The sequence below is a fragment of the Gopherus flavomarginatus genome, chromosome 14 (genome assembly GCF_025201925.1).
Source record: "Gopherus flavomarginatus isolate rGopFla2 chromosome 14, rGopFla2.mat.asm, whole genome shotgun sequence".
Classification (NCBI taxonomy): Eukaryota; Metazoa; Chordata; order Testudines; family Testudinidae; genus Gopherus; species Gopherus flavomarginatus.
In genome coordinates this window covers 8,328,344-8,355,117 of record NC_066630.1, presented here as the reverse complement: position 1 = coordinate 8,355,117, position 26,774 = coordinate 8,328,344, and the positions used below count along the sequence as shown (strand labels likewise).

Below are 26,774 nucleotides of genomic sequence, written 5' to 3'. Positions count from 1 at the left end.
TTAGATTAAATTTTTAATTTAAAAGTCATTGCAAACCACAAAAACTGGAATTTGACATTTTTAAAATGTCAACGTGGAAGATTCTGAAAATTTCAGAATGGTATTTCTTGACATTTTAGCAAGTTGAGAAATTCATCAAACCCAATCTTATTTCCCAGGCAGATCTGGTTTTGACAAACTGGAATTCAGGATTTAGGGAACCAGGATGTTGTTATCCAAACTGGCATTTGCCAGAGCCTAAGGCTGCCACCTGTTTTTGTGAAAAGTGTTATTGGATTTCTGATCTTGTGTTTACATCTCACCTGAAAGACGCCCAAAATGAGTGTATACTTCAAATGAAAGAATTTGGCTTAAAGAATTAGTAAATGGTAAAAGTCTCATTGACATCAAACAGAGAAAAATTAGGCCAAAATCGAGCACTTCTGAAAATCCTACTGTAGAATCTCTGACAATAGAGCACTATTTTAAAAACCTGTATAATATTAAGTACATTTTATTAACACACTTTAATGACCATAGGGTAAGCAGCATCTGAAATTGTGGGGCAAAGGCACTGGGCTATAACCATTTTTCCTTACCTTTAGCTGTCCTTTTGTTGTTTCCTAATTGTTCACTTTTTATTTATCGGGCCTTTAATCCTGAAGAAGAGTCTACCTCTTCTGTTAATTTTGGTTCCTGAGAGCTGGGGCTGTGAATGTGTTACTGAGCGGTTTGGGAGAGATTACAAGTTTCAAATCATTCAAGGAACTGATGTGAGAGTCTAGAAGGTGACCAGACATTCTCAGGTTGCTGGATCAACTGGTTTAGGAGAATGCAGCAAGATACATAGGTTGGTTAGTTGAAAGGGATGGTTAGTTGAAAGGCATTCAATATTCTTAGCTCATTGGTAGAATAGGCTGGAGATAACAGAATGTGATTAGAAGTTTTCAGGCTGCAGATCCAAGTGACAGAGAGGAGAATAGAGCGTGCTTAGAGGTTCTCAGGACACTAGTTGAATGTTCGTAGTGGAGAATTGCTCTGAGGTTGCTGATAGAGGGAAAGAGTTCTTAGGTCACTGGTGGAATTTACACAGGAGAATGGGATGTGATTAGGTGTTGAGACCAAATGAATATATATTATTATTATTATTTTATTAATATTCACTTCAATTTCTTTTTCTAGGCAGGTATCTAGGGCTTTTTTGCTTAGTGGTTCAAAACATTCATAACTTAGCTGTAGTTTTCAAATCTTTTCTGCCTGATTTTGAAACAAGTTCAGATTCTATGGCCATAATTTGGCTCCCACAGGTAATTGCAGACACAGCCAAATGCGTTCATGTGTCTTCTATACCCCACTGCACTCAGAAAGCAGGCAGTTACATGGATAGTGCAGTTTAGTTGCAGGTGCAAAATTACACGTACAGCATCAGAAGTTGGGTTCAGGCCTTTTGAAAAATCAGACTCTTCTCCTCAGCCTAGGCAACAGAAAGGGTCAATTTGTTACTGTGGATCAGAAGATTGTGAAAGCACTGTGCTCACCAGATGTCACCAGATCTCCTTGCCAGATTAATTATTGTGTAACTCATAATTGTCAATCTGCACACACACGCACACGCACTTGCTTCAGGACCTCCAGTTGGCTTATTGAGATCATTTCAAGAATGGTAATGCTAAACGAGGACACTGACTGTTATAGAACAATTAACTTGGACGGATGGTTATTAAACGGGAAGTTTTGCCTAAACTTCTATGGAAAGTGATGGGTTTGCTGCTGCTGAGGTGGAATCAATGTTGACACTTTTATTTATTGGATTTCAGGTTGGTGCACACACATGATTCATGTATTCTGTTCCCCGTTCTAGTCTGTGTGGCAATGGAGCAAGGACAGAAAGGTTTGGTAAATAAAGTCTGTTTACTGTAATTCCACTACATGGATGATGAACACAGCACTATTTATTCAGGATCCAATAGGTGCAGTGCTTTGCAATCTGCCTGGACTCTGATTGGCCAGCATGTTCAATGTGCTCCTGATGGAAGAAAGGTCCAGGCCGGCTCTAACGATTTAAGCTCTCTCTTCTGTGTCAGATGGAGAACGTATTTAGTTTGATTTGTGCTTTCCTCAGTCAGGACAGTTCAAACATGCCAGGTTGGTTGTAGCTATAACAAATTCCCCGTTTGTCTCTGCAGGGATATAGGCTTAAGCAGTAATCAGGGACCCAAGGCAAGGTTCCTTCCCTCTCTCCTCATTATAGAAAAGTTCTGGACATACCCTTTCTTTCATCACCCAGCAGCTGCGGACATCAGAAGGTTGGCTTCTCTTTATGCTGTGTCTGCAGCAGTGACTTCCATTCCAGGCAGCACTGTGTGCACTGATGGACTCTAACAGGGGCAAGCATAGGTGGCAGAGCTCTTTTGGATGAGTAGTGGGCTGAAGGAAACCCAAATGAGACTACAGCTTTGCCCATTCCCCAATGAACTATTCCTTTGTTCTTTGGCTGTAAAACAAGAGTTGTCTATTCCACCCTATCACTTAGCCTGTGGGTTAGTTGATATTGTAATTGCAGGGTGATAGACCGGGATTAATGAGAGAGTCAAGTAAAGTCTGACGGGAAGTGAAGCTTTCATGGGATGAGTGTGACAACATGGGTTCAGACACTAACAACCCACAATATAGAGACCTGACCCCATATTCCTGCTTGGCTGTTAGAGTCAGCACAGGTTGGTCTGCTGGAGTGTCAGTCATTATATTAATCAGGAACGGTCTGGGGCAGGCATTGTTCAACCACCGGGCCTGAGCTGTGGAATTCCCCTCGGGGGCCTTGAGGGAATTGCATTTCTCATTTAGGTCAGGAGGTCTGTCTATGACTCAGCTGAGGTCTCTTTTCACGTCTGCTCTGCTCTTATGCTTTTTCCATTCCTCTAGCCGGTTGGGAAATGATTACAGCCGGTCAGAGTTATTTTGACGAAAGGCTTTTTAGTGGAAAGGTGGCATTTCAATGGCAACAAAAGCTACTCGACAAAGGCTATTCAGCACATTAGTGGCAGATCTAGAAATGGAACCCAGATCTCCTGCCTCAGGTATTCTGAGCCTCAGGTATTCTGCTGCCCTCTGTAAATAAAGCCATGCATAGATCCCTACAGGTAAAGGATGTTCCTCCACGCTATCAACACTGACAGCTACCAGGAAAATCTCAGTGCACGTGGACCAGTAACATCCCCTCATGGCCCTAATCCTGTGACTATGGGCTTGTCTACACAGTGACTTAGTGCACAGCATGCCAGGGTGTGAATTCACAGCACAAGAGCTTGTCATGTTTTAGTTACAGTGTGGATGCTGCTATAGATGGATGTCAGCGCGTGCTAGGGCTGTATGGGCTGTAGCAGGCTCCACACAGTGGCTTCCGGTAGATCAATACAGCAAAATAAAACCTGGGGCAATAAGTCTGAGGCTAGGTCAACGGACTCTGCCTTGTGGTACGGGGCTAAAACTAACAGTGTAGATGTTCGGACTCAGGCTGGAGACCCTCCCCCTCGCCAACTTTCAGAGCCTGGGCTCAAATCCAAGCCCAAACGTCCACACTGCAATCAGGTGACCTGGGCTCTGCAACTGGCTGCCACAGGCTGTTTTTTGCTGTGTAGATGTACCCTTCATGCCCAGCAGGCTAGTGTGCTGTGGAGTCACACTCTGGCTTGCCACACATTCAACTGCCCTGTAGGCAAGCCCTTAGGAACTCACCCCAGAGAGGACAATTTGATGCAATCTCAGGTTTTGCCAATATTTGAAATGTGTCTTGAGCAACTATTCAAGGGGCAAGTAAATTTGTGGTCTTGGAGTATCTGAGTCTTGCCCTAACTGTTGAACAAACATCTCCTGGGAACAGTAGGCTACAGGTGGCTGTGGGATAGTGCATTGGATATGGCCCTTTGTACAAGTCTGCCCACTCCAATGCAAATTCCAAGCATGATGTTTGGGTTGCTGGGGCCATCCATTTTTCAGCACACCGGCCTTTCAGCCATCACAGCCACATGCAGCCTTTCAGATTGACCTCTCCCCTAGTTTTACAAGCATAATAAATATCGCAATGCAGTTATCATGTAGCAATAACTTGATTTCATGGTATGTAAAATATTAACTACGTTAGATGTGTTATGCCATGGCTTCTTAGGTACTTTTAGTGATAACAACAAAATCACCTTGAGAAAGTCATTCTGTAGCATCCACTTACGCTAGAAGATAGACCTTATCAGTGTGTGCGGGAAGTACTGAAATATGTGCCATAAAAGCTATATTGGAAACTTGTGTGAGATAAACAAGTTCTTTTAAAGGGAGCTGATCATTATGGGAATATTAATGGGTTTATTTAGCTTTATGGGACCTCTATAAAATAAATGGCGGGGTTTGGTTATATAGCCCAATCCTCCAACCTTCCTCACATGTATAATCATTACTCACATAAGAAGGTCCATTCAACACAACAGGGCTACATGGGTGAGTCGGATTTCCAGGATCAAGCCCCAGGTTTGACGGCTGCAAAAAGTTCCTTACCGATTGTAGTGTAAAATTCAGCAAAGCTTGTTTCCAGCTGATTTCATGACTGGCGTGCAAAGACGGTGGACAGTGAGATTTCTTCTGCATGCTGCTATCAGTGCTGACATTTCCTGATACGCCTGTGAATGGGCAATAACGTTTAGGTGTAACTCAAGTGTAGGTATCCTACACCTGCAATACAATTATAAAAGGCAGGCTTTGGAGCATCTGATCTTCTGACATCTGCCTTTAGATAAGAACAGCCCAGGGTTGGACAGAAATGGTGCCAACTCCCTATGGTAGAATACGGTAGTCTTTTAAGGGGAAAGGATGGCCCAGTGGTTGGGCACGGGTTTGGGGTGTGAGGGGACTTGGGCTCAATCCGCTGCTCTCCCATGGATGTTCTGTGTGAGCTTGGGACACTTAGCCTTTCTGGACCTCAGTCCCTTATCTGTACAATGGGGATAATAATGCTTCCCTCCCTCCCAAGGGGGTTGTGAGGAGAAATATGTTAAAGATTGCAAAGATCAACTGACGAAAAGTCCCATCTAAGAAATAGGTATTATCATTTTTTTAAAAAGAGAAAGTGCTCCCCATTTTGTTGAGAGGTCCAGGTCTTAGAAGAGATATGTACACACAGTACCTAAGCATTACGCAATATTCCAGTGACTCTTTTGCATGGGAATCATGCAGTGTATGCTGTTATCCCCTGCCCCCCAAAAAGGGGAAGACCTGCACAGCAAATTCAAATGCTCTAGAACCAAATATTTTATTTCTGAACAGGGTAGACAACAGAAAATATTTATCCTGTCACTTATTGGCGCCTTTCACTTTCTTGGCTCTTAATATAGTTGGGTCAGGAGGACAGGCAAGTGGCTCTATCAAGTACCCCTTCTTCTCTCTGTACTGACAAATGCTGCAAGGGCACAAATTCTCCTCCAGTACCTCCCGGAGCCTCAGGGCTTTCACCCTGCGGGGTGCAATGGGATTTGGGATTTTAGCCCATGGGGCACAGCAGGGCTCCCACAAGTTTGACAATATTTACTGGAGCTCTGCTCCGGATGGCTCCAGCTGAATTTAAGCCCTGATGCAAGGCCTTCAAGATGTACCCAGTTTCCACTTGGCAGTAAGAAACTGGTGTGAGTTCTGGAATCTCCAGTCTCATGACAAGGCTGGAAAACAACCAGTGACAGCAGCTTTATTCCACATCGAGGAGGGTCTGGAGGGAGATACTGTTTCTTTTCATAGTATAATAGTTTCCTTAACATGAATTTTCTGTCTGTGAAATGTGCCCTGGAGCCTGAAGACTTCTCTACAGCCCAGGTACATCTTGGGCAGCCTGCACTTCCTTTCCACCATAGTGCTTTAGCCACCTCCAAGGGAGTTTGGTCTCCATATCTACTCAGTCTTTGGCAGGGCCGGCCTTAGGTAAAATGGCACCCTGGGCATACTTGCATTTTGGTGCCCCTGGCCTCCATGGACATGGCACCCCCCCATTGCCCCTGGCCCCCAAGGGCTTCCCACATGCCCCACTCTGCCTTCCTCCCTATCCCCTGCATGTTCCCCCTTTGCCCCAATGCCTGCTCCCCCTTCCGCACCCCTAATCTCTACACCCCTTCAGTCCTACTCCCTGCACCTCACCACTGAGCCCCTAACCCCTGCACTGTGCCCCCTTCACTCCTACCCCCCAGCACCTCACCCCTGAGCCCCTAAACCCTGTACTGTGCTCCATTCACTCCTACACCTTGCACTTCAGCCTGAGCCCCTAACCCCTGCACTGTGCCCCCTTCACTCCTATCCCCCAGCACCTCACCCCTGAGCTCCTACCCCCTGCACTGTGCCCCTTTCACTCCTACCCCTGCACCTCACCCCCTGAGCCCCTAACCCCTGTACTGTGAACCCTGTTCCCCTAAACCTTGCATCCCCCTCCTGCACCCACATGGGGAACCTGACCTGGATGCACAGAGCAGCTGACATTGCTGCTCGCTCCCAGACTGGACTGCTGCCCCTCCACCCCGTGCAGCCCTAGGGGGCTGTGAGAGAGGGTTAGCAAGGAGCAGATGTCAGGGCTTCCTGTATCCAGGTCACTTTCCCTGTGGCAGGAGAGCAGCAGCTCCTGATGCTTCAGAACAGCCCAGGTGAGAAATGACCTGGATACAGGGAGCCCTGGTGTGTGTGTTGGGGGGACTGTGTGAAGGAGTGTGTTGTGTTGAGGGGAGTGTGTGTGTGTGCCTGAGTGGGTGAGTGCACTGTGTCTTTAAGAAAGCACTGAGAGCCAGGAGCCTGAACTAGGCTTATTCAGACACCCAGAGAGGCAGCAGCACACACAGATTCCCCTGTCCTGTCACTCCAGCTTACCGGAAATTGGATACATGGGTGCAGGGGAGAGGGACACCCCACCATCAGCCCCCCTCCGCAGAGCAGCCAGGAGATGCTCCCAGTCCAGAGTGGCCAGGGGCGACTCCAGGAAGAAGGCTAGGTGGGGGAGTGGGGGAACGCAGGAACAGTAGCGGCTGTACATGTGGAGCAGAGCAGAAGAGGGGAACCCCTGCTTCGGAGGAGTCACCTGGCGCCAAGGCTGGTCGTCTCCCCCGCTCCCCTACGCTGCTGCTTGCCTGCCTGCCCTGCCGCCTCCATCAGCCCAGTTGGGAAACCCTGCACACGGCACCCACTTGGGCGGGCACCCGTATCGCCCACCTCAAAGGCCGGTCCTGGTCTTCGGTCTCTACATTGAGACCCCCCATAAGAGCACCAGTCATTTTTTTTCCTAAAAGGAAGAAATCCCCACACTCGTTTTACTCAGGCTGCCGAATGGAGGGAAACATTTGGTCACTATGGCCCAGATCCTCAACGGTGCCAATGGGAATTAGGCACCTAAATACATTTCAAAGGCTTGTCAGTCATTGCCACTCACCCACTCTGATAGCATCTTAGTCTACACCAAGCTGCTCCTAAACGGTCTGGTATTTTAAGGACTTGAGTGGCTTTTAAGCAAAACCTTGTGAAATGCCGCCCCCTCCAGCCCCTCTCCCCCCCCCAAAAAGAAAAAGACAACGAAGTAAATAAGATAAATAGGAAAGCACAACTCTTTCCATAGACTAATGAAAAATCTTCATGGGTTCTGCCATTTTATTCAAGTGCCATCTAGCTAATCCTTAGAATACTGGTATCTTTTAAATGGATGGTTAAAGAGATAATTAGGAGAACATGGTTGGGTACAATATTATTTAATATTTGCATTGCAGCAGCTCCTGGGAGTCCTAAAGAACATTTTTTGCAGGGGGAGGGATAGCTCAGTGGTTTGAGCATTGACCTGCTTAAACCCAGGGTTGTGAGCTCAATCCTTGAGGGGGGCCATTTGGGGATAGGCCCTGCTTCGAGCAGGGGGTTGGACTAGATGATCTCTTGAGGTCCCTTCCAACCCTAATATTCTATTGTGCTAGCCACTGTCCATACATACAACAAAAAAGAGCCTGTCCCAGGGAGTTTACAACATATAGTTATATAATATAAATTTGCAACATCCAAGGCAGTTAATATATTATATTAAGAACTGCAGCAGAACCCTTGCTTACTAGAGTTAAACCTAGTCTGCCCATCTTAGTCATCCTGGTATGTAACCAAAGGGAGTTTTGATTTCAAACATGTACATAGGAGTAGGTAGAGCTGTACTGTACTATTGTTATGTGCTAAACCTTGCTGCTTCCTGAGCTTTAAGAAACCATGGATTGAATTTCTGAGCCGTTCTGTGCCAAAATGTATGAACTGTCAGGATACTGTTGAGTCTTTGCTCAGCATCTTTCCTCGCATATGCTTATTGCACTGACCATTCGTTGCTGCAGAAAGTCCATAGCGTGTGAGCAGAGTTCAGCAGGCTAAAATGATGCAGAAATTAAAGGGAGCTGTAATTCTCAGCAAAGCCACTTGTTACTCTGTTATTACTTTAACTGCTTTCTGTGCTCAGAGCAGAACAGACTTTTTTCACAGCTAGTTTCCGTTTGCAAAGAAAGGGGAGTTTGTTTTTTTCATTGGCTGAGCTTTTATTTAATAGTCAAATCCCATACAGTTAGAGCATTTTATTTTGCAGAGCATCCTGCAAACAAATTGTATCCCAATGTGCTTAGCAAAGGTCAAGGTTCAAGAGTTGCTATGTCTGGCTGAGCAGTGGGAAAAAAATGTATTTGCAAATAAATTATTTCAAATAAGTTACCACCGGTTTGGCAAATGAGCCTTATGAACCAACCGCCAGAGGGTGAAAATTCCATTTTGAAAACAAGAATGGCAATTTTCAACTGAAATCTAGGGCTGGCCAGAAAAATTCCATTATATGAAAAATGTTGAAGTTTCAGAATTTGATTTCCTCCCTCATTGGAAGGAATCGAGCCCATCTGAAATTTTTCATTACAAAATATGAGACCCTTCCAGAAGAGCCAACTCACCTGGCGAGTGGAAGATCTAAACACAAATGTCTCATCTGCAGAGACTTTCACTCAGGTCTCCCACATTCCAGAGGAGCACCCTACCCATTGGGCTATAGCCTCAGGCTTTCTCAAGTGCTCCCATTGGAGTTCTTTCTCTTTGCATAAATAATTAAATATTCAGTAGGCCAGAGCAAAAGATACTGACTCTAGCCCGGCAGCTTGAGCACGCACCTGGGATGATAAAATGTCAGCCAAGCAAGCACTTGGGTTTCTCTGTGTGAGCAGAGTATGACGCTCAGCATTATAAACAGGATTCCTCTGTGGTGTTTGGCTGCTGTCATTGAAGGCAGTAGCTCTTCCCATTGGAGATTTGATGCTTAGAATCATAGAATATCAGGGTTGGAAGGGACCTCAGGAGATCATCTAGTCCAACCCCCTGTTCAAAGCAGGACCAATCCCCAACTAAATCATCCCTTGACAAAGGGCTTTGTCAAGCTTGACCTTAAAAATTTCTAAGGATGGAGATTCCACCACCTCCCTAGGTAACCCATTCCAGTGCTTCACCACCCTCCTAGTGAAAAAGTTTTCCTGATATCCAAGCTAAACCTCCCCCACTGCAACTTGAGACCATTGCTCCTTGTTCTGCCACTATTAAACAGTGCAGACCCAAAGCTGTGAGGCTGTGATAAACCCAGTGCTAGCAGAACACTCTGTGAATCAAAGAACCCCGTCCAAGGCCAGTTGTGATTTTCTTACTGCTTTCAGTTGTAAAGCCAGGTATCAGTCTATTCATTTTCTTTTGCAGCACACTGAATGGTAGAGTCCAGAGCTGAAAGGTCAGTGCAATTTCATCCAGCAGCTGAGAGTGGGTTTGTCTGTCTGTCTAGAAAGAAAATCCTGGCAGATAGTGTGATACTTTCTCAACTGAGAAACTTTCGCAAGTGTCTGAACAAGTTGCTGAATGTCTGATAATTTATGACCTGGGAATTGTTTCCCCTTGTGTACGAAGGGAAGAATGTTTCCAAAAGGGAGTTATATTGCTGTTATTAATGGGATGCTTTGAAATGTTCTTGCAGCGATCATGTGTGTGTGTCCTTTAACCAGAATTTGAAATAAATCTTTTCTTTATTTACTTCCTTAGTTAGGCACCAGCATCCTCTTTTGGTAGATAGCCCATTGAGTAGGAGAGATCTCTGCTACAGAATGAATGATCATCACCACGAACAATTTGTTGGTCTTTTACAGAGTGGGTTAGAGAATCAATGGGTTTCTTTAATGCAGTGATCGTAGAGGTGATTGCTGCTCTTCCTCAACCCCAAGCCCATCACTGGGAAATCATCCTGGAGACCAAGTCCCAGTACCAGGAAATACAGTACAATTGTTGCTGGGTTCTCCTGATGCAGAGGCCCAGACTGGATTTTCAATTGTCACATGTGCAGCTAGAGGAACATGGCCAAGTTCTTACCCTTTAAGGACCATCACAGACCTCACTGCTTTCTGCTCCAAGTGCAAGGCACACTTCTTTGATCTTGCCTTCTCTACCAAACACAGAGCACCACATCTTTGTATTAAAACAACAACAAAAACTACCTACCAAAACAAGATACTCCACTGCACACGCTTCTCACTCTGGGGAGAGGATGAGAAAACAAACAACATGTGGCAGAGATGTAGCCACATTTCTTAATGCACTGCTGGAAGGAACTCAGATACTACAGTGATGAGTGTGGATAAGACTGTGTATAGAACAGGATAGAAATAAAGAAACCCTCCATAGGCACATCACACAACATTTCTCACAGTGGTGTGAGTATGGCAATAGGGTGATGGGGATACAAACCACTGAGAAATGTGACCACCTCACACAAACCTTAAACAACTTCCTATTTATTTCAGGGTCCCATTCAGAAGTCTCTTCCCAGATTTTCAAATGTTCCATGGCATTTCTGCATCAAATCGCATGGGCTTATAGCCTGATCTACAGGCCATTGAAATCAGTGAAAAGATTCCCATTGACTTATTAGGCCTTTGTATGAGGCTCTTCATCTCTCTCTCTGCACTCTTGCCAGCTTGCTCTGCTCATCTGGCACCATCCTTTCTTACTCTTGCTCGCCACTCTTCATGAGCTGCCTCCTCTGCAGCTCTTGGCATCTGGACCCGCCTGCCTGTATTTCTTCATATTGTCAACTCTTGGCCTTATCTTTTCTCCCTGCCTCTGATTTCCCACCCACTTCTACTCCGATTTGTATGAGACAAGGTGAGAGAGGCAATATCTTTTATTGGACCAGCTTCTGCGGGTGAGAGAGACAAACGGTTGACTCTGTGAAACACTTTGGAGATAGTTTGGGGACAATGGAACCCAGGTACACAAGTTTCTATTCCTGGCTCTTCCACTGACCTGCAGGGTGATCTTGGGGAAGTCGTGTCATCTCTCTATACTCCTATTTTCCCTTCCACCCTTGGCTATTTTCTATTATCTATTTAGATTGAGAGCTCTTTAAGGCGGGGGGTTGTCTCTTACTGCGGGTCTATACGGCACCTAACTCAATGGGGCTCCAATCTCAGTGGGAGACTCTAGGTTCTACCATAATACAAATAATAAATACCACTGGAACTACTCCATGTGGGTGCAAGGGTCTGTCCATATGGATTTAGTAGCAGAAGTAGGCCCTAAAACTGAAGGGCATTGTTACACATGTGCTCTCCTACAGGTAGGACATGCTGGAACACTCATTGGAGAAACCATTGCATCTGGTGATGTTTTTTCCCCCTATGCAACATACTCATAAAATTGTTACAAACGTTAAAATAACTATTTAAATTGCTGTATGCAGTGTTGTGGTAGCCGTGCTGATCCCAGGATAATAGAGAGAAAAGGTTAGTGATGTAATACTGTTTGTTGGTGCGAAAGTGGTCCAATAAAAGATATTTTATCACCCACCTTGTCTCTCTACTTAAACTCTTGACAGTTTGAATAGTGTGTCTTTATTGATTCATAAAACAACTAGCAAATTGCAGAGTTCTCGATGATAGTAAATAGCCGTCCCCAGTGATGACAGGAAACGGCAATCTCTAACTCATCACATGACTGTCGTTCTTTCTCTCTTTGAAGCTGTACAGAATGAACGGGACAGGATTAGCATTCGCAGGAGTAGCTATGAGGACAATGGATCCCTGTCAATCACTGTACTGACCCAGGCTGAGGCTATGGCACAGCAGGTATGAAACACATTGACAATCATTATTAGAAGTGTTTTATGGCCACTTCGGACTGTGAACTTGTCCAACTAAGCAAGAATGAGTCTACTCAGTCCTTGGATGGCACTTAGATGGAGCAAATATTGCAACAGGAAGCAAATATTAATGATTTTCTCATGTTCACTCTGGGTCATTGCTGAACCAGTGCCCAAGCACCATTATAGGCGGTGTTGTGCTACTGGAGGTGCCATATTTCAGATGAGACACAAAACTAAATTCCTGCCAACTTGAAGACATTAACGATCCCATTGCAACTATTGCAAGAGTTGGGCAACTAGGTCAGATCCACAAAGGTAGTTAGGGTCCTAACTTCCACTGAAATCAGGAAGCCTAAATTGCTTTGAGGTTCTGGACCCTAGCATCTATGTCCTGGCTAAAGGTCTGAGCAGCTACATTCTACCTACCAATTCCCCCTGGCGGTCCAGCAGGATACGGTAGTCTTCTGCGCTCCTTAGCCTAAATTGCTGCATTGTCTTGCTCTCCACTTCATTTGCTTTGTTTCATCCCAGAGGTGGCTGCTTTTCAATGCTGCATGAATTCCTGTAGGTGCAGTATATAACCGGTTAGGAACCTAGGCTTCCCTCAGTATAAATGCAAGATCTGCAAATGTAAGAGCATTATTAGGGTAACAATCGTAGAAGAGCAAAGAGTTAATAAACTGGGATTTAAACTCAACGCTCCTATCATCTTCTCCTCCCTCCTTTCCTCGTCCCTTACCACATGTTCCAAGGTGCAGTTTGATTTAAGAAAACAACAACAATTAAGGGCCTCCTTTTAATTTCCAATACAAATAGTCCTTTTCTTCCAGACATATGGTGCAGATTTTCTTTACGCATAAAAATATTTTTACTTCTTCAAGTATTGCTGCATTCACAACATGCACTAGAAAGCGTCGCCTTTCAGGGCTTGTCTACAGGCGATGTTAGGGCCGGGCGTGAATCTGAAGTGTGATAACGTACTCAAAGGGCACCGTGGAACGTTTAGTAGGCTGCAGCAGTGCCCACAAGAAACATTACTGGGTGGCAAGCTGGCACATTGTAAATTCACACCCTGGCTTGCGAGGCCTGAACAAGTCCTCAGTTAACACTGCTGGGCCCATTTGTTGCCACTGACCTTTGAAAAGAGACAGGGAGATTGATGCATGGGGATGTATGTATTTTATAACAAACTGCTGATTAGGAAAGTTGGGTGAGCTAACTGGGCTGCTTCTTTGGATCTGCCATATTAAATAATTGGCAGGGGGCTCAGATCCTGTGCTTTTGAATAAAAGAAAGAAAATCCCTTTGTCAAGTCAGACGAGTCGGTTGTAAAACACACTGACAATTAGCTGCTCAAGTCACTAAGCCTCTGTTGTGACACAGCACCACCCGGTGGAGACAGTAAATATTCTTGCGTCATTAATGTTCAACATTGGATCAAACATACAGTTCTCTGCAAATCATTGTGAATGTCAAACGTTATATTTGAGATAGGACAAAATTAATGGCTTAATAGAAACCCCGTGTTAACCATAAATCCCATGATATGTAGGAAACACTTATTACACTCTACTTGACTGGGCATTTTGTTCAACAAAGCAGCACTTAAGCCTGTTTTACATACAAATTCTGCTTGTTTTTCTTTCAGTACTCAGCTCTGAGTCCAGTGCACAGTGCTGATATTGCCATGAAGAAGGTTGCCACCATCAATGATGTGTGTGAGTCCATGAAACAGCAGCTTTTAGCCCTTGTGGAGTGGGCGAAGTATATCCCAGCATTCTGTGAACTTCCACTGGATGACCAGGTGAAATAGGGCTCTGTGTCTGTCACTCCCTCAGTCCATTTATATTTAATGTATTTATTTAATATAAACATATAGTCCCTGCCCGTTAACATCAAACTGAGTGATATTCAATAGAATTCACCATGTAGAGCAAGAAGTTCCTTGCAGGAAAGGTGGAATTTTAAAGGGACTTTTGTTATTACTAATGAATTAGAAATGATTGCCACCCACTGAAGACAAGAAAAATATTGCATGTGATCAGCTGAGCCAGCACTGGGAATGATGCGTCAAAAGGGAGGTTGTATTTTTTCTACCATCATCTGCTGGTAGAAGGGTACAATAGTCACTGTTTCCAGGGCACTATCAAATAAAACATGTTCTCCTTTGTTCTTGCTTTGAAAATGAGTTTTGCTTTAATGTTCTGTAAATGTAATGCTTCTAACAGGTAAAGAGTCAAAGGATAGTCAAGTTAGTGTCAGATTTTGCTCTCAATTATCCCAGGAGCAATTCCATTGACTACAGTGGAGCTATTCCAGATTTGCACTGATTTAAATGAAAGCAGAATTTCCCCCATTCTCTACACATCAATCACCTGACTGTTCCTCTGTCTGCTGTTGAAGTGTAACACGCTCTGTTTCTTCCCTGTACTCTGAAGGTTGTCTTGCTAAGAGCCCACGCAGGAGAGCACCTACTTCTGGGAGTTGCTAAACGGTCAATACCATATACAGATTTTCTATTATTAGGTAAAATAATATAGTTTATTCTTGCTTTGAAGTTTGCACAGATTTACATGCTGGATAATTATTATGTATCCTACTCATCTGCAATTCCCCTTGCATTCAGGTAGCTAAGATATATTTCACCTGTTATGCTTTATGCTGTTAAATTGTTGCTACTTTTCTCCAGAGGTGGCCGCACTGCTATAGTGGATAAAGTCCTCTCTCCATAGAGCCTGTACATCTGTTTGTAGACTAAAGAGGTTGGGGAACTTTCTGGATGTCAGACAATATATAAATAGGCAAGATCATCACTGTATTTTAGCCAACAAACTGTACTGATAGTTTAGGCTGCTAGAATGACATTTTTTTGTTATGACTAAGAAAAAAAATAAATACAAACCAAACTGTGGCCCATTGACCTGATAACTTCAGTTACACGACAGCAGATTACACGCAGACATGCACCTTCCACCCCTCTGCTTCCATAGCACTGCTAGTACGTGGATATAAAACTACTAGATTTTGCTTCCCTCCAGGTTTAAATTTAGGCACAACCCAGCTTTGGGACACTGGAGGGCAGACTTACAATGAGTTTGGAGGAAGAAACCTGCATGCTTTGCTCTCTGTTAGGTTTATGCCTCTGAGGGCTTGTCTACATCACAAAGTTGCAGCTTTGGTGAGGGGGTTACAGTGCTGCAACTTAGGAGGTGTACACATCTGCAGGGCATCACAAGCTCTGCAACTCCCTGTTTGCAGCGCTGGCCGTACTCCCATTTTGTCTCGGGTGTAGAGGATCCAGCGCTGGTGATCCAGCGCTGGTAATCAAGTGTAGACACTTACCAGCACTTTTCTTGACCTCCGTGGAATAAGCAGGTATCCCAGCATACCTGAGGAAGCCTCTGGTAATCAAGCTGGTCTCCTTCCCCGGTTTGCTCTCGCGTTCCCCGAACCACCGTGCAAACAGATCTCCTTCCCCGCGGTTTGCAAGGGGGTTCGGGGAACGCGAGAGCAAACCGCGGGGAAGGAGACCTGCTTGCGGGGAGGGGGTTCGGGGAAAGCGAGAGCAAACCGCGGGGAAGGAGACCTGCTTGCACGGGGGTTCGGGGAACGCGAGAGCAAACCGCGGGGAAGGAGATCTGCTTGCAGGGGGGTTCGGGGAACACTGGAGCAAACCGGGGAAGGAGACCTGCTTCCCCGCGGTTTGCTCTCGCGTTCCCCGAACCCCCCTTGAAGCCTCCCAACAGCGCTGCAGTGTGGCCACATCTAACACCACTTGCAGCGCTGGTTGCTGTAAGTGTGGCCACTCTGCAGCGCTGGCCCTATACAGCTGTACTAATACAGCTGTAACAACCAGCGCTGCAAAATTGTAGATGTAGACATACCCTGAGTATCTAATTCATAGATTCCGTAGCCAGAAGGGACCATTGTGACCATCTAGTCTGAGCTCCTGTATAACACAGGCCATAGAACTTTCCCAAAATAATTCCTATAGCCAAGCTTTTAGAAACACATCCAATCTTGATTTAAAAATTGTCCATGATGGAGAATCCACTATGATCCTTGGTAAATTGTTCCAATGATTAATTACTGTCACTGCTCAAAAGGTATGCCTTATTTTCAGTCTGAATTTGTCTAACTTCAACTTCCAGCCATTGGATCCTGATATACCTTCCTCTCATAGATTGAAGAGCACATTATTAAATATTTGTTCCCCAAATAGGTACTTAAAGACTGTAATTGTCACCCCTTAAATTCAGGGTCTCATCTTTGCATCCCAAGGAAAAACCCAAGGGACTAAGGGTGAGAAAATCTCCATGAGGTTCTCTGTGAGGTGCTTTCTTCCCCATGATCCATTGATGGGCTGACAAACAGCTCATGAGGCTGGTTCCCAGACCCCATGTATTACCAGGATCTGCAGAGATACTGAAGGATCAGCAGGAGACCAGCTACCTTACGTTGCCTAACAGCACTGGTACTCCAAGAGAGCTGCTCTGATAGGACTTCCACAGTCACTAGTTTCCATAGGAGCCCTTTTTAAGGAAGATCATTACTGCCCAGGGCTGTACTGTCCTGCCGGGGAAAGTCCACAGAGCCAGTGGAGAGATGATGTGCGGCCTCTTGGCCCCATAGAACTCCTACTGCATAGATCCTCAGACTCACGGATAGTTTGGTACTGGCTCAAGGAAAAAGCCAGGGGAGAAATACTGCAGAGACAAGAGATTACTCCTTATCTCCAGACCAGATGGGGAGATTCATACATAGGTCTTGGAGTCCTTGAGTATTGGTTCAAGGTATTTATGCTGCAGTTGGAATACTCAGAAAATTAAAATGATGCTTTAGTTAGAGACAGCATGTAAATGTTACCTCTGCTAATGCATACTGAACGCCCACAGTTCTACTCAGCATTTTGGCTCTGTCCACACTGCCAAGGGAAGGTGTGATTGCAGCGTGGGTAGGCATACCCATGTCATCTTTAATCTAGCTAGCACAAGTAACAACAGCAGTGTAGACGTGGTGGTACCAGTTTCCACACAGGCTAGCAACCAGAGTCCAAGCCCCCTAAGGTCCCTGGATAAGTACTTTGCTTGCTAACACGTGCTATACTGCTATTCTTACCTGTGCTAGCTAAATTACAGCTGACACAGGTATGCATACCATGCTACCATCACCCTGTCACTTTGTGATGTAGACATCCCCTTAGACACTGATGCCTAGAAATTAAAGTGATCGTCCCTTAGAAATACTGAAGAGAGATTAGATCAAATTTAGATTAGATAGATATTTCCTTGTAATTTCGGATGGTGTTTTCTTCTATCATCTAAAAACAGTTAAGATTATCCACTGCAGATGGGGAGGGGGGGGGGAGTTGGTCTCAACAACATTATGCTGGCCAAACTTGGGTCAAATAGTTCTACAAAAAATTATACCTGAGTAAGGCTACAATTTAGTCATGACTTCCAGCAACCTCTGTGACTTTAGCCTGCGCTAGTCAGGAGCTGCAGGGTCTCCCACCACCCACGGGGGCAGGGAGCTGTGGGGTACCTCTGCTGCCTCTGGCTGCCGCCACAGCTCCCGGCCACCAAGAGCGGAGGGAGAACCCCTTGTGCTCCAGGGCACCGGGAGTGTTGGCGGAATCTCCCCAAGGTCTGGGCTGCTGGGGGTGGTGGGGGAAACCAAGAGCTCCTGGCCACTGGGGGTGGTGGGGGAACCACTGAGCTCCCAGCTGCCCAGGGTGGAGGTGGAATCCCCTAGCTCTCAGCTGCCGGGGGCCCCCTGGAACTCTGGGCGGCAGGGGTACCCTGCAGCTCCCAGCTGCCAAGGGAGGCAGGGGCACCCCACAGCTCCCGACCCCCATAGACAGAGGGGATCCCAGAGCTGCAGACAGCAGTGGTACCCCTTAGCCCCCAGCTGCTCCAGGCAGCTCCTAGTCCCTCCGCAGCTGCCCTGCTTCAGACAGTGTGAGGACTCACAGATCCCTATTTTGTCACCATATTTTTAGTAAAAGTCATGGACAGGTCACGGCTGCTGTGAATTTTTCTTTTTTGTCCGTGACCTTTACTAAAAATATCTGTGACAAAATCTTAGCCTTATACATGAGTTACAATATTCTTGTGGCCAGATGCACAGACAGGTATAACAGGATTTGCATGAATAGTTACGGCAACTGCATGCACAAATTGGGTAATTAAACACACAAATGCATCTAAGTAGTTATTTGCCCATGTCAAGTCTGAATTTGAACATGAAATTGCATGTGCAAATTATACACACAATCATGTGCTGCATTCTGAAAATATGGCTGTCGGTGTCTGAAGAAATGGGTGATTTGGTAACGCACCATGTCCAAAGAACTGGTGTAAATGGCTGATACTGATGTTTTTTCATCTCCTCAGGAAATGATTTCATCATTCCAATGCACTGCCCAGAACTGGAAATTGCTCGCGTAGCCATTCGAATCCTGGATGAGTTGGTAAAGCCCTTACGTGTCATCCAGATTGATGACAATGAGTATGCATGCCTCAAAGCGATCATATTCTTTGACCCAGGTAAGTCTCTCAGATTTATCAAACCACTATCATCAGTGGCAGATCATGGGATTCCAAGAGAAGAATCTTGGTAGAAATAAAACAGGACATAAATGGGTGGAGTGAGGGGTCTGGTCTGGGGAGAAAAAAATGGATCATTTATGGCATTTCTTGAAAATGCCAGTATTGTTGCTCCTCCTCCATTTTGTGGTGCTCCACTCCCTCATTGCCTAATTGCAAGGTTTGTAAGTATTAAAGCAGAAATGATGGGTTTTGTTATTAGGTCAAGGATTAGGAATCCCAGAATCTGTATGCTATCTTGGCTACTAATGACAGCTCCCAGGCATTAGTTATGCTTTTCAGTTGGTTGCCAGCTGTAAAGGATTAATGCTTAGCAGTGCATTAGCAGGCAAGCTAAAACTGGTCTTTTCTTGCAGACATCTCTATTATTTGCACAGCATTAGCTCCAGCCCGAGAGACATGCTAAACCTTACAGAACCTGCAGGAACTGAGTTGCTTCCAGAGTTTGGCCTCACTCAGAGATGTATATCAATAGAAAATGAGGACATGCATGCCTATATTTAATTTTTCTGTGAATTAACCAAGCAACAGAGGATTAAATTAGGGACCAGGAGGGAGCATAAAATTCACAAATGGTTAGGCCATGAGAAGTGTTGATTGGCTGCAGTTTCCATCAACATCAGGAAGGACGCTGCAAAGTCTCATGCTCAGAGTACAAAATGACAGAATAAAGAGAAGATTTGGGGACAAGAGAACGGGAAATTAGGGCCTGATCTGAAGCCCGTCAGAACAAATGAGAGTCTTTCCGCTGACTTCAGTGGCTTTGGATTAGGCTCCAAGTGAGACAAATGAAGACACATTCCAGGGTTTGTGAGAGCATTACAAATGGTTGAGGCTCTAAAAATAACACACTTTTGGTGTCGTATCACTTGTTAGAGTTGAGTCATTTGACCAAAAGTTGCTGAATGCTGGGCTAGATTCAGCAGGGGGAGTAATATAAAGAGCAAACCATGAATCCAGGGGATTGGATGGGGCCACCTCACATACAAGAAGAGAGGAGTGCACATCAAAGGCATGGCCTGCAGGAGAACTTTCAAGACCTGCTGCTTTCCTAGCTCACATGGTCTTGAACAGCTGTATTTTTACTATAACCCCTTGCTGAGTGCTATCCATCCATCCTCCTGTCCCTCCCTCCACACCTCTCTTTTACTCACATGGCCCCCATTACTGTAATATCTGAGCCCTTCACAACACTCCTCTGAGTCACAGACATGCTTTTACCCCCATTTTACAGCTGGAGAACCGAACCTAGGCCAACGCCAAATGCGACATTCTTCTACTGGCACTTACCTGTCAGTGTGTGTGTCTTCAACTCATTTCTCATCATGGCCCTGAGCCGTTTCCTGTGTATCTGGAGGGATGCAGCTTTGAAGCAACATACGTTATGGGAGATGACTCCTTCGTGCATACTCTTCATGACTGTCCTGAACAGACTAAACTGCAGGCCCAGCCCTACCTGCTCTCCTTAAACACTGAAAGTTGCTTCAATCCTTTGGGACAGTATGTGTGAAATTTCCAAACAGCCTAAAACCACCTGGACTGGAGTAAGAAAAGATTTGTTAGGAACATACAGAGAAAAATCCAATTAAAATAATAGAAGTGAGCTGCATATCACATCTAGACTTATACGCTGCAAAAGCGAAGGCAGATACCATAAGTACTATCTCCATTAATTATAGTATACAAAGCCTCTTTCCTGGTCCAGCAGGGCAGTGTATTTCAGACCCAGCCTGTGGTTTGAGGTGCCCTGAGCATCATCTCTTCTTGTGTGATCCTGCAGTTCGCCCTTTCGGGTTACTGTGCCGTTCCCACAAAGATATTTGCACAGTTGAAGTCCTGTAGGACGATAGGATGGTGTCTCACAAAGCATGCACTGGATGGTTCCAAAATCCATTCAGGATTATTTTCAGTACGTTGGATAGATAGTTCTTTATCACAATTTCGCTTTGCTATTCTACATAGGTTTTTATACTGAGCTCATCACTATAGTATCTGAGCACCTGCCAGTATTGCATTGAGAAATGTGATTACACAACTGTCACACGATGTTTATTCTCTCAGCCTCTCCCGAGGTGAGAAGCTTGTACAGTGGATGTGTCTTAGTTTGGTAGTGTCTTTTTTTTTTTTTAACTATAAATATAGTTGTTGCTTTGTTTTGATGTTAAAGAAGGCAGGTCAAAGAAATGTGCCTTGCAGCTGAACTGGAAAATGGCAGTGTGGAAAGGGCATTAGTTACTGGGGGAGTTCATGCCACAGTCTCAGACCAGCCCCCCAAGAAAGTTGTGTCTCCTCCCACACAGATGAGCTTTACTCTTATTGTTGAGAGTTCCATTGCGCCAAAGGAGGGGAGTTGTCAACTGCAGGCTTTAAAACAATCTTTCAGATTTCCTGTGCCCAGGCTGTGGAGTGCTCTGAAGACAGGGGGCAAGACTATGAACTTAACTAGAAAATCCATGGGGACTCTATTGAAAATCTGCACATTTACACGAGGCATTCATGCAACAGCTGTTTCTCAGCTCCACCTTCACAATCTATTTCCCCACAGGCCTCTACACCCCGAGGAATACCCTTTATTCTGGCCTAAAAATCCTGGCTATGATATTGAAAAATAAAAGACAGGCCCCTAAATTCGTATTTATGCCCCAAAGGAAGTGGCTTGGTTTTTCAGAAGGGCCAAACATGCACTAAATTCAATGGCAGTGGCTGGGTCCTCAGCACTTCGCCCACTTCTTTTAGGGCATAAATAATTTTAAGCTCCTATTTTTCCTGTCTTTGCCTTTGCTTGTTACCATGGGTGGCAGGTGAACCCCCCCCACTTCAGGGAGGCTAGCCCGCCGGCCCCATCCCTTCCACCCGAGGCCACGACCCCTATGGCTGGAGGAGCCCAGAGCCCCTGCTCCTGCCCCCAGCTGGCCTGCCCCAGCCACCCCAAGCCACTGGCTGGCCAGCTCCGGCCTGAGCTGCCCCTGGCCACCCCAGCTGCTGGTGGGCCCAAGCCCTGAGCTCCAGGCCACCCTGCCAGCTTCAGGGGAGAGGGAGAGGGATGGCAGGACAGTGTGTGGGAGGGGCCAGAGGTCTGGGTTAGGGGAGGCTTAGCATCCCCTGGCCTCTGATTACCCCCCCTCCATGTTTGTTAATCATCCTACCCACAGGAATCAAACTCCTTTTTTCCTATCATTCCCTTTAGCCATTGCTCTGCTCTCTGTGGGATGTGAACTATTGACAGATTAACATGGAGCAGCGACGTTACTCTGGACACATTCCAACTTCTAGGCTAAAGGAGAAATACTTAAAAAAAAAAGGTCACTTGCCATATAGGTGTATTTAATCTTTTCTTCTAGAGTCTGGATGACTGACAGAGCTGTTCCAGCTTGTGTGTGTGGATAGGTGTAAATTGTCTGTATCTTTCTACTTCCCCTCCCCTCAGATTGTAAAGGCCTGAGCGAGCCTGGGAAGGTGAAGAACATGCGATTCCAGGTGCAGGTCAACCTGGAGGATTATATCAACGACCGGCAGTACGACTCTCGAGGGCGGTTCAGCGACATTCTCCTCCTCCTACCGCCACTCCAGAGCATCACCTGGCAAATGATAGAGCAGGTCCAATTCATGAAACTCTTTGGCGTGGCGAGGATTGACAGCTTGCTGCAAGAAATGCTTCTGGGAGGTATGACCCCACTGAGACCCTCTTTCTTACCTGCATGCCTTGAAAACCGTATTTCAAAGGCCTTAACAATAGTCCCAGCACCAATGCCATATTTAGGTAGGCCCCAGAAACTTTTCAGATTGATCAAATTAAAGAGACTTTGGAGCCAGATCAGCAGTTGATATCAACTGGCATAGCTGTATTGAAGGTGAAGGAGCTATGGTGATTCATGTCAGCTTTTTTCATTAGTGCATGGATGGAACTGACCCCCCCCCCCCACACTCCTTCAAGGGTACAACATTTTGTATTAATACAAAAAGTAAATTGTAACCTTGTGAGAACATCATATTCAGGGCTGAACTGGGGGCATCTGCAAACAATGTAGTCAGCCATGGCCACGGATGAGTATCCAAAATGCTGGAGCTGGGAGCAGCAGGAATCAAGTTCTTTTAGGTAACTAAGATGACAGTGGCATAGTTGGAAATGGTGGGGTGCCCCAGTAGAGAGGAGAGCAGGAGGGGACACAGGGGACTGACCAAAGTGGGGATATAGTTCTCCTGGTCATCCCGCTACAAGCAATTCTTCCATTCCCTGTAAAAATGTGACATGCCTCAGGTCATAGGAATGCTTCTGCTGGTTTTAATAATGATAGGGAGAATGACTTCTTTTCCATGCTCCTGTGCAGGAACCACTCTTGATGTACAGTACCAATCAGGACCTTCCAACCTCAACCTGGAATCTCTGCCAGGACACGCAGCTTTGCCAAGCATGAGTTCTGTGATTCACACAGCTCCAGACCGTAGGTGTCCATCTTCATGCTAGTGGCAGGCATAGTGTGGAGATTGGGTAGGAAGCTGGTGGGCCTATAAGCTTAGTTTGATTTATTTAAAGCATCACGCTTCAACTTTGTGGGGCTAAATGGGACCTGTCGTGTTAGATCCAGCAGCAGGGGACAAAACAGGGGTCCAAACCTCAGGATCCTTCCTTAGTTTTTAGCCAGGCAAAACTGCCACTGAAGGCAATGGGAGAACTTCAGACATAGGTCCAAGATGCACTGGGCCGTACATATCACTATGCCCTATTATGACAGTGTCATCATTCCACTTATAATTTAATATTCACAATCAACACCCCAAGCACTCAAAAATCATGAGTCACCCCCCTACTCTATCCCTCCAAATCATGAGATTTTAAAAATACATTCCAGGTACTTTTTATTTGTCTTCTAGTTTTTGCACCTTTAGGTTACACACTTCCCAGGTTTCTTCCATAACCACGAGGGCAAGAAACTTACTTTTTATACCTGAAAAAATCCCTGTTCCTGGATTCAGTTAAGATCACCAAATAGCATGAGACTCTCAATCAATAGGAGGAGCATGGCCAACACTATTTTATATGCGCAAAAATAGAAGTGTAAAAAATCAGAAAGTAGGGTACACAGCAGCCAGTGTGATCTATTTTATTATATGCAAAGTAAATTGTCAGCAAAATAGAAATTATACCATTCAAAGTGCGTGAAAGGCTAGTTCCTAGGTGTAGAATCTTTTGTTGAGGTTTTTTAAGAGAGCCCATTATTAGGCAACTGATTTTATTATTCCTTTCATGGTAGCTTAAGGTATTCACTGAATTGGCAGATGGCCCTAATTCTACTCCTCTTACCTTTTTTCCATAGCACAGACTGCAACTTAATAGAAACGCTGTGGAGAACTGACTCTCTCCATTCCCACAAACCACCTCTTCTGCTCAGACTCACATTTCCTGTCTCGTAGCAACGACAGCAAATGTGTGCAAAGAAAAGTAATTAGCAATAATGTCTTGAAGATAATTTAGCTCAATTTTCGATGCTATTTAACAGCTAGGCACACGGAGAGCCAGCATCATGTGATCAGTCAGCACTCTGCAGCCTACCACTGGTTCACAGAGCACAATATAAGAGCCATTGCTCTAATTAGAGATCAGTGGGAACACAGTTTCCCAAGTACTATTTATAAAGACAGGGCAGTACGTTGCTTGGTGAAACTCCTAATAACCCACCCTCCACCAAGTCCCTGATCATATAGTGAAAGGGGGAAGAGGCTACCTGCATTCACAACAGGCTACAACCCCATTTTGGTACCACCTGTCCTCCAAGTGTTTTGCTGCAAGTCAAGAGCTGGGTTCAGTTCCTCAGATCGCATGTGGCACCCTGGACAAGTCATTTAGTCTCTCCATGCCTCAGCCTGTGAAATGGGGATGATGATACTTACCTCCTTATGCAGCGTGTTGAGAGTGGTTGCTGAAGAACACCAAGAACAGGTTATTAAAATGAGGCTCTCAGCACTTCCCTACCTTGCAGAGGTATTGTGAGAATAAATGTGTTAAAAGATGGAGGGGCTCAGACACTTATGAACTTACATGGTCCCCACTACCGAAGAGTCATTTCCTAAATAAAATGATTAATTAAAAAAAATTAATTTTTTTAATGAAAAAAGGTATTACCCATATCAACTTTTGAGGATTGTTTTGAAAGCTAGCACATCTTCATCTCTACCTACGCTACATTGATGACATCTTCATCATCTGGACCCATGGGAAGGAGACTCTGGAAAAATTCCACCATGATTTCAACAGCTTCCACCCCACCATCAACCTCAGCCTGGACCAATCTACACAGGAGGTCCACTTTCTTGACACCACGGTGCAAATAAGCGATGGTCACATTAACACCACCCTATATCGAAAACCTACCGATCGCGATGCCTACCTTCATGCCTCCAGCTTCCATCCCGGACACATCACACGATCCATTGTCTACAGCCAAGCACTGAGGTACAACCGCATCTGCTCTAACCCCTCAGACAGAGACCAACACCTACAAAATCTCCACCAAGCATTCTCAAAACTACAATACCCGCACGAGGAAATAAGGAAACAGATCAACAGAGCCAGACGTGTTCCCAGAAGCCTCCTACTGCAAGACAAACCCAAGAAAGAAACCAACAGGACTCCACTGGCCATCACATACAGCCCCCAGCTAAAACCCCTCCAACGCATCATCAAGGATCTACAACCCATCCTGGACAATGATCCCACACTTTCACAGGCCTTGGGTGGCAGGCCAGTCCTTGCCCACGGACAACGTGCCAACCTGAAACATATTCTCACTAGTAACTGCACACCGCACCATAATAACTCTAGCTCAGGAACCAATCCATGCAACAAACCTCGATGCCAACTCTGCCCACATATCTACACCAGCGACACCATCACAGGACCTAACCAGATCAGCCATACCATCACTGGTTCATTCACCTGCACATCCATCAATGTAATATACGCCATCATATGCCAGCAATGCCCCTCTGCTATGTACATCGGCCAAACTGGACAGTCTCTAAGGAAAAGGATAAATGGACACAAATCAGACATTAGGAATGGCAATATACAAAAACCTGTAGGAGAGCACTTCAACCTCCCTGGCCACACTATAGCAGACCTTAAGGTGGCCATCCTGCAGCAAAAAAACTTCAGGACCAGACTTCAAAGAGAAACTGCTGAGCTTCAGTTCATCTGCAAATTTGACACCATCAGCTCAGGATTGAACAAAGACTGTGAATGGCTTGCCAACTACAGAACCAGTTTCTCCTCTCTTGGTTTTCACACCTCAACTGCTAGAACAGGGCCTCATCCTCCCTGATTGAACTGACCTCGTTATCTCTAGCTTGCTTGCTAGCATATATATACCTGCCCCTGGATATTTCCACCACATGCATCTGAAGAAGTGGGTATTCACCCACGAAAGCTCATGCTCCAAAACGTCTGTTAGTCTATAAGGTGCCACAGGATTCTTTGCTGCTTTAGCACATCTTCAGTTATTTCATAAAGACAACTCAAGCTAGCCACGAAACTATGCTCATGTACTACATTTGGTGCTATTCATGAATGTGCATCTACCTCCCCATCTTGATTCTTGTGATTCTACTTTGGTGTCTTGAACCAGATACCGTGCTATTAAAAACATTGTCTCTCAATATGTTTTAATTCTTCGTTTTTATTCTTCTCCCTTGCAGCATCTCCAGAAACATCCCTTCCTTCTCCGTCTACCAGCACAGGAAGCGAAGACTACAAACTAGGCCCAGCCCCAGGGCCAGAGGCAGTTGTGAAAATACTGCCTCAGACCATCGTACCCAAGCAAGAGATTTTATAAGGGACAGGCAAAAGAAGCCAACAGCAATTCCCAATGTCCCTCTGTAAAGTTAAACCATCCCTGCTTTCTGCCATGGCAATGCCCAGCAATTGCCTGCTTATAATGAGATCTGATGATGACACCCTTTCCTGTCAGTGATTAAAATGGCACTGTCATTAGACTGTGGCTCACCAA

At 45.3% G+C, this 26,774-nt stretch overlaps 1 protein-coding gene across 1 annotated transcript in view; it reads left to right on the top strand.

Annotated features, from left to right (window-relative positions):
- Positions 1-26,774, top strand: part of LOC127034425 (hepatocyte nuclear factor 4-beta-like) — a 41,679-nt gene extending 14,905 nt beyond the window's left edge. The window contains 7 exon segments of the mRNA XM_050923270.1: positions 12,040-12,170; positions 13,836-13,967; positions 14,602-14,689; positions 18,559-18,711; positions 22,199-22,435; positions 23,100-23,213; positions 26,464-26,774. Coding sequence (XP_050779227.1) covers positions 12,040-12,170; positions 13,836-13,967; positions 14,602-14,689; positions 18,559-18,711; positions 22,199-22,435; positions 23,100-23,213; positions 26,464-26,600 — 992 coding nt within the window. The 3' untranslated portion in view covers positions 26,601-26,774.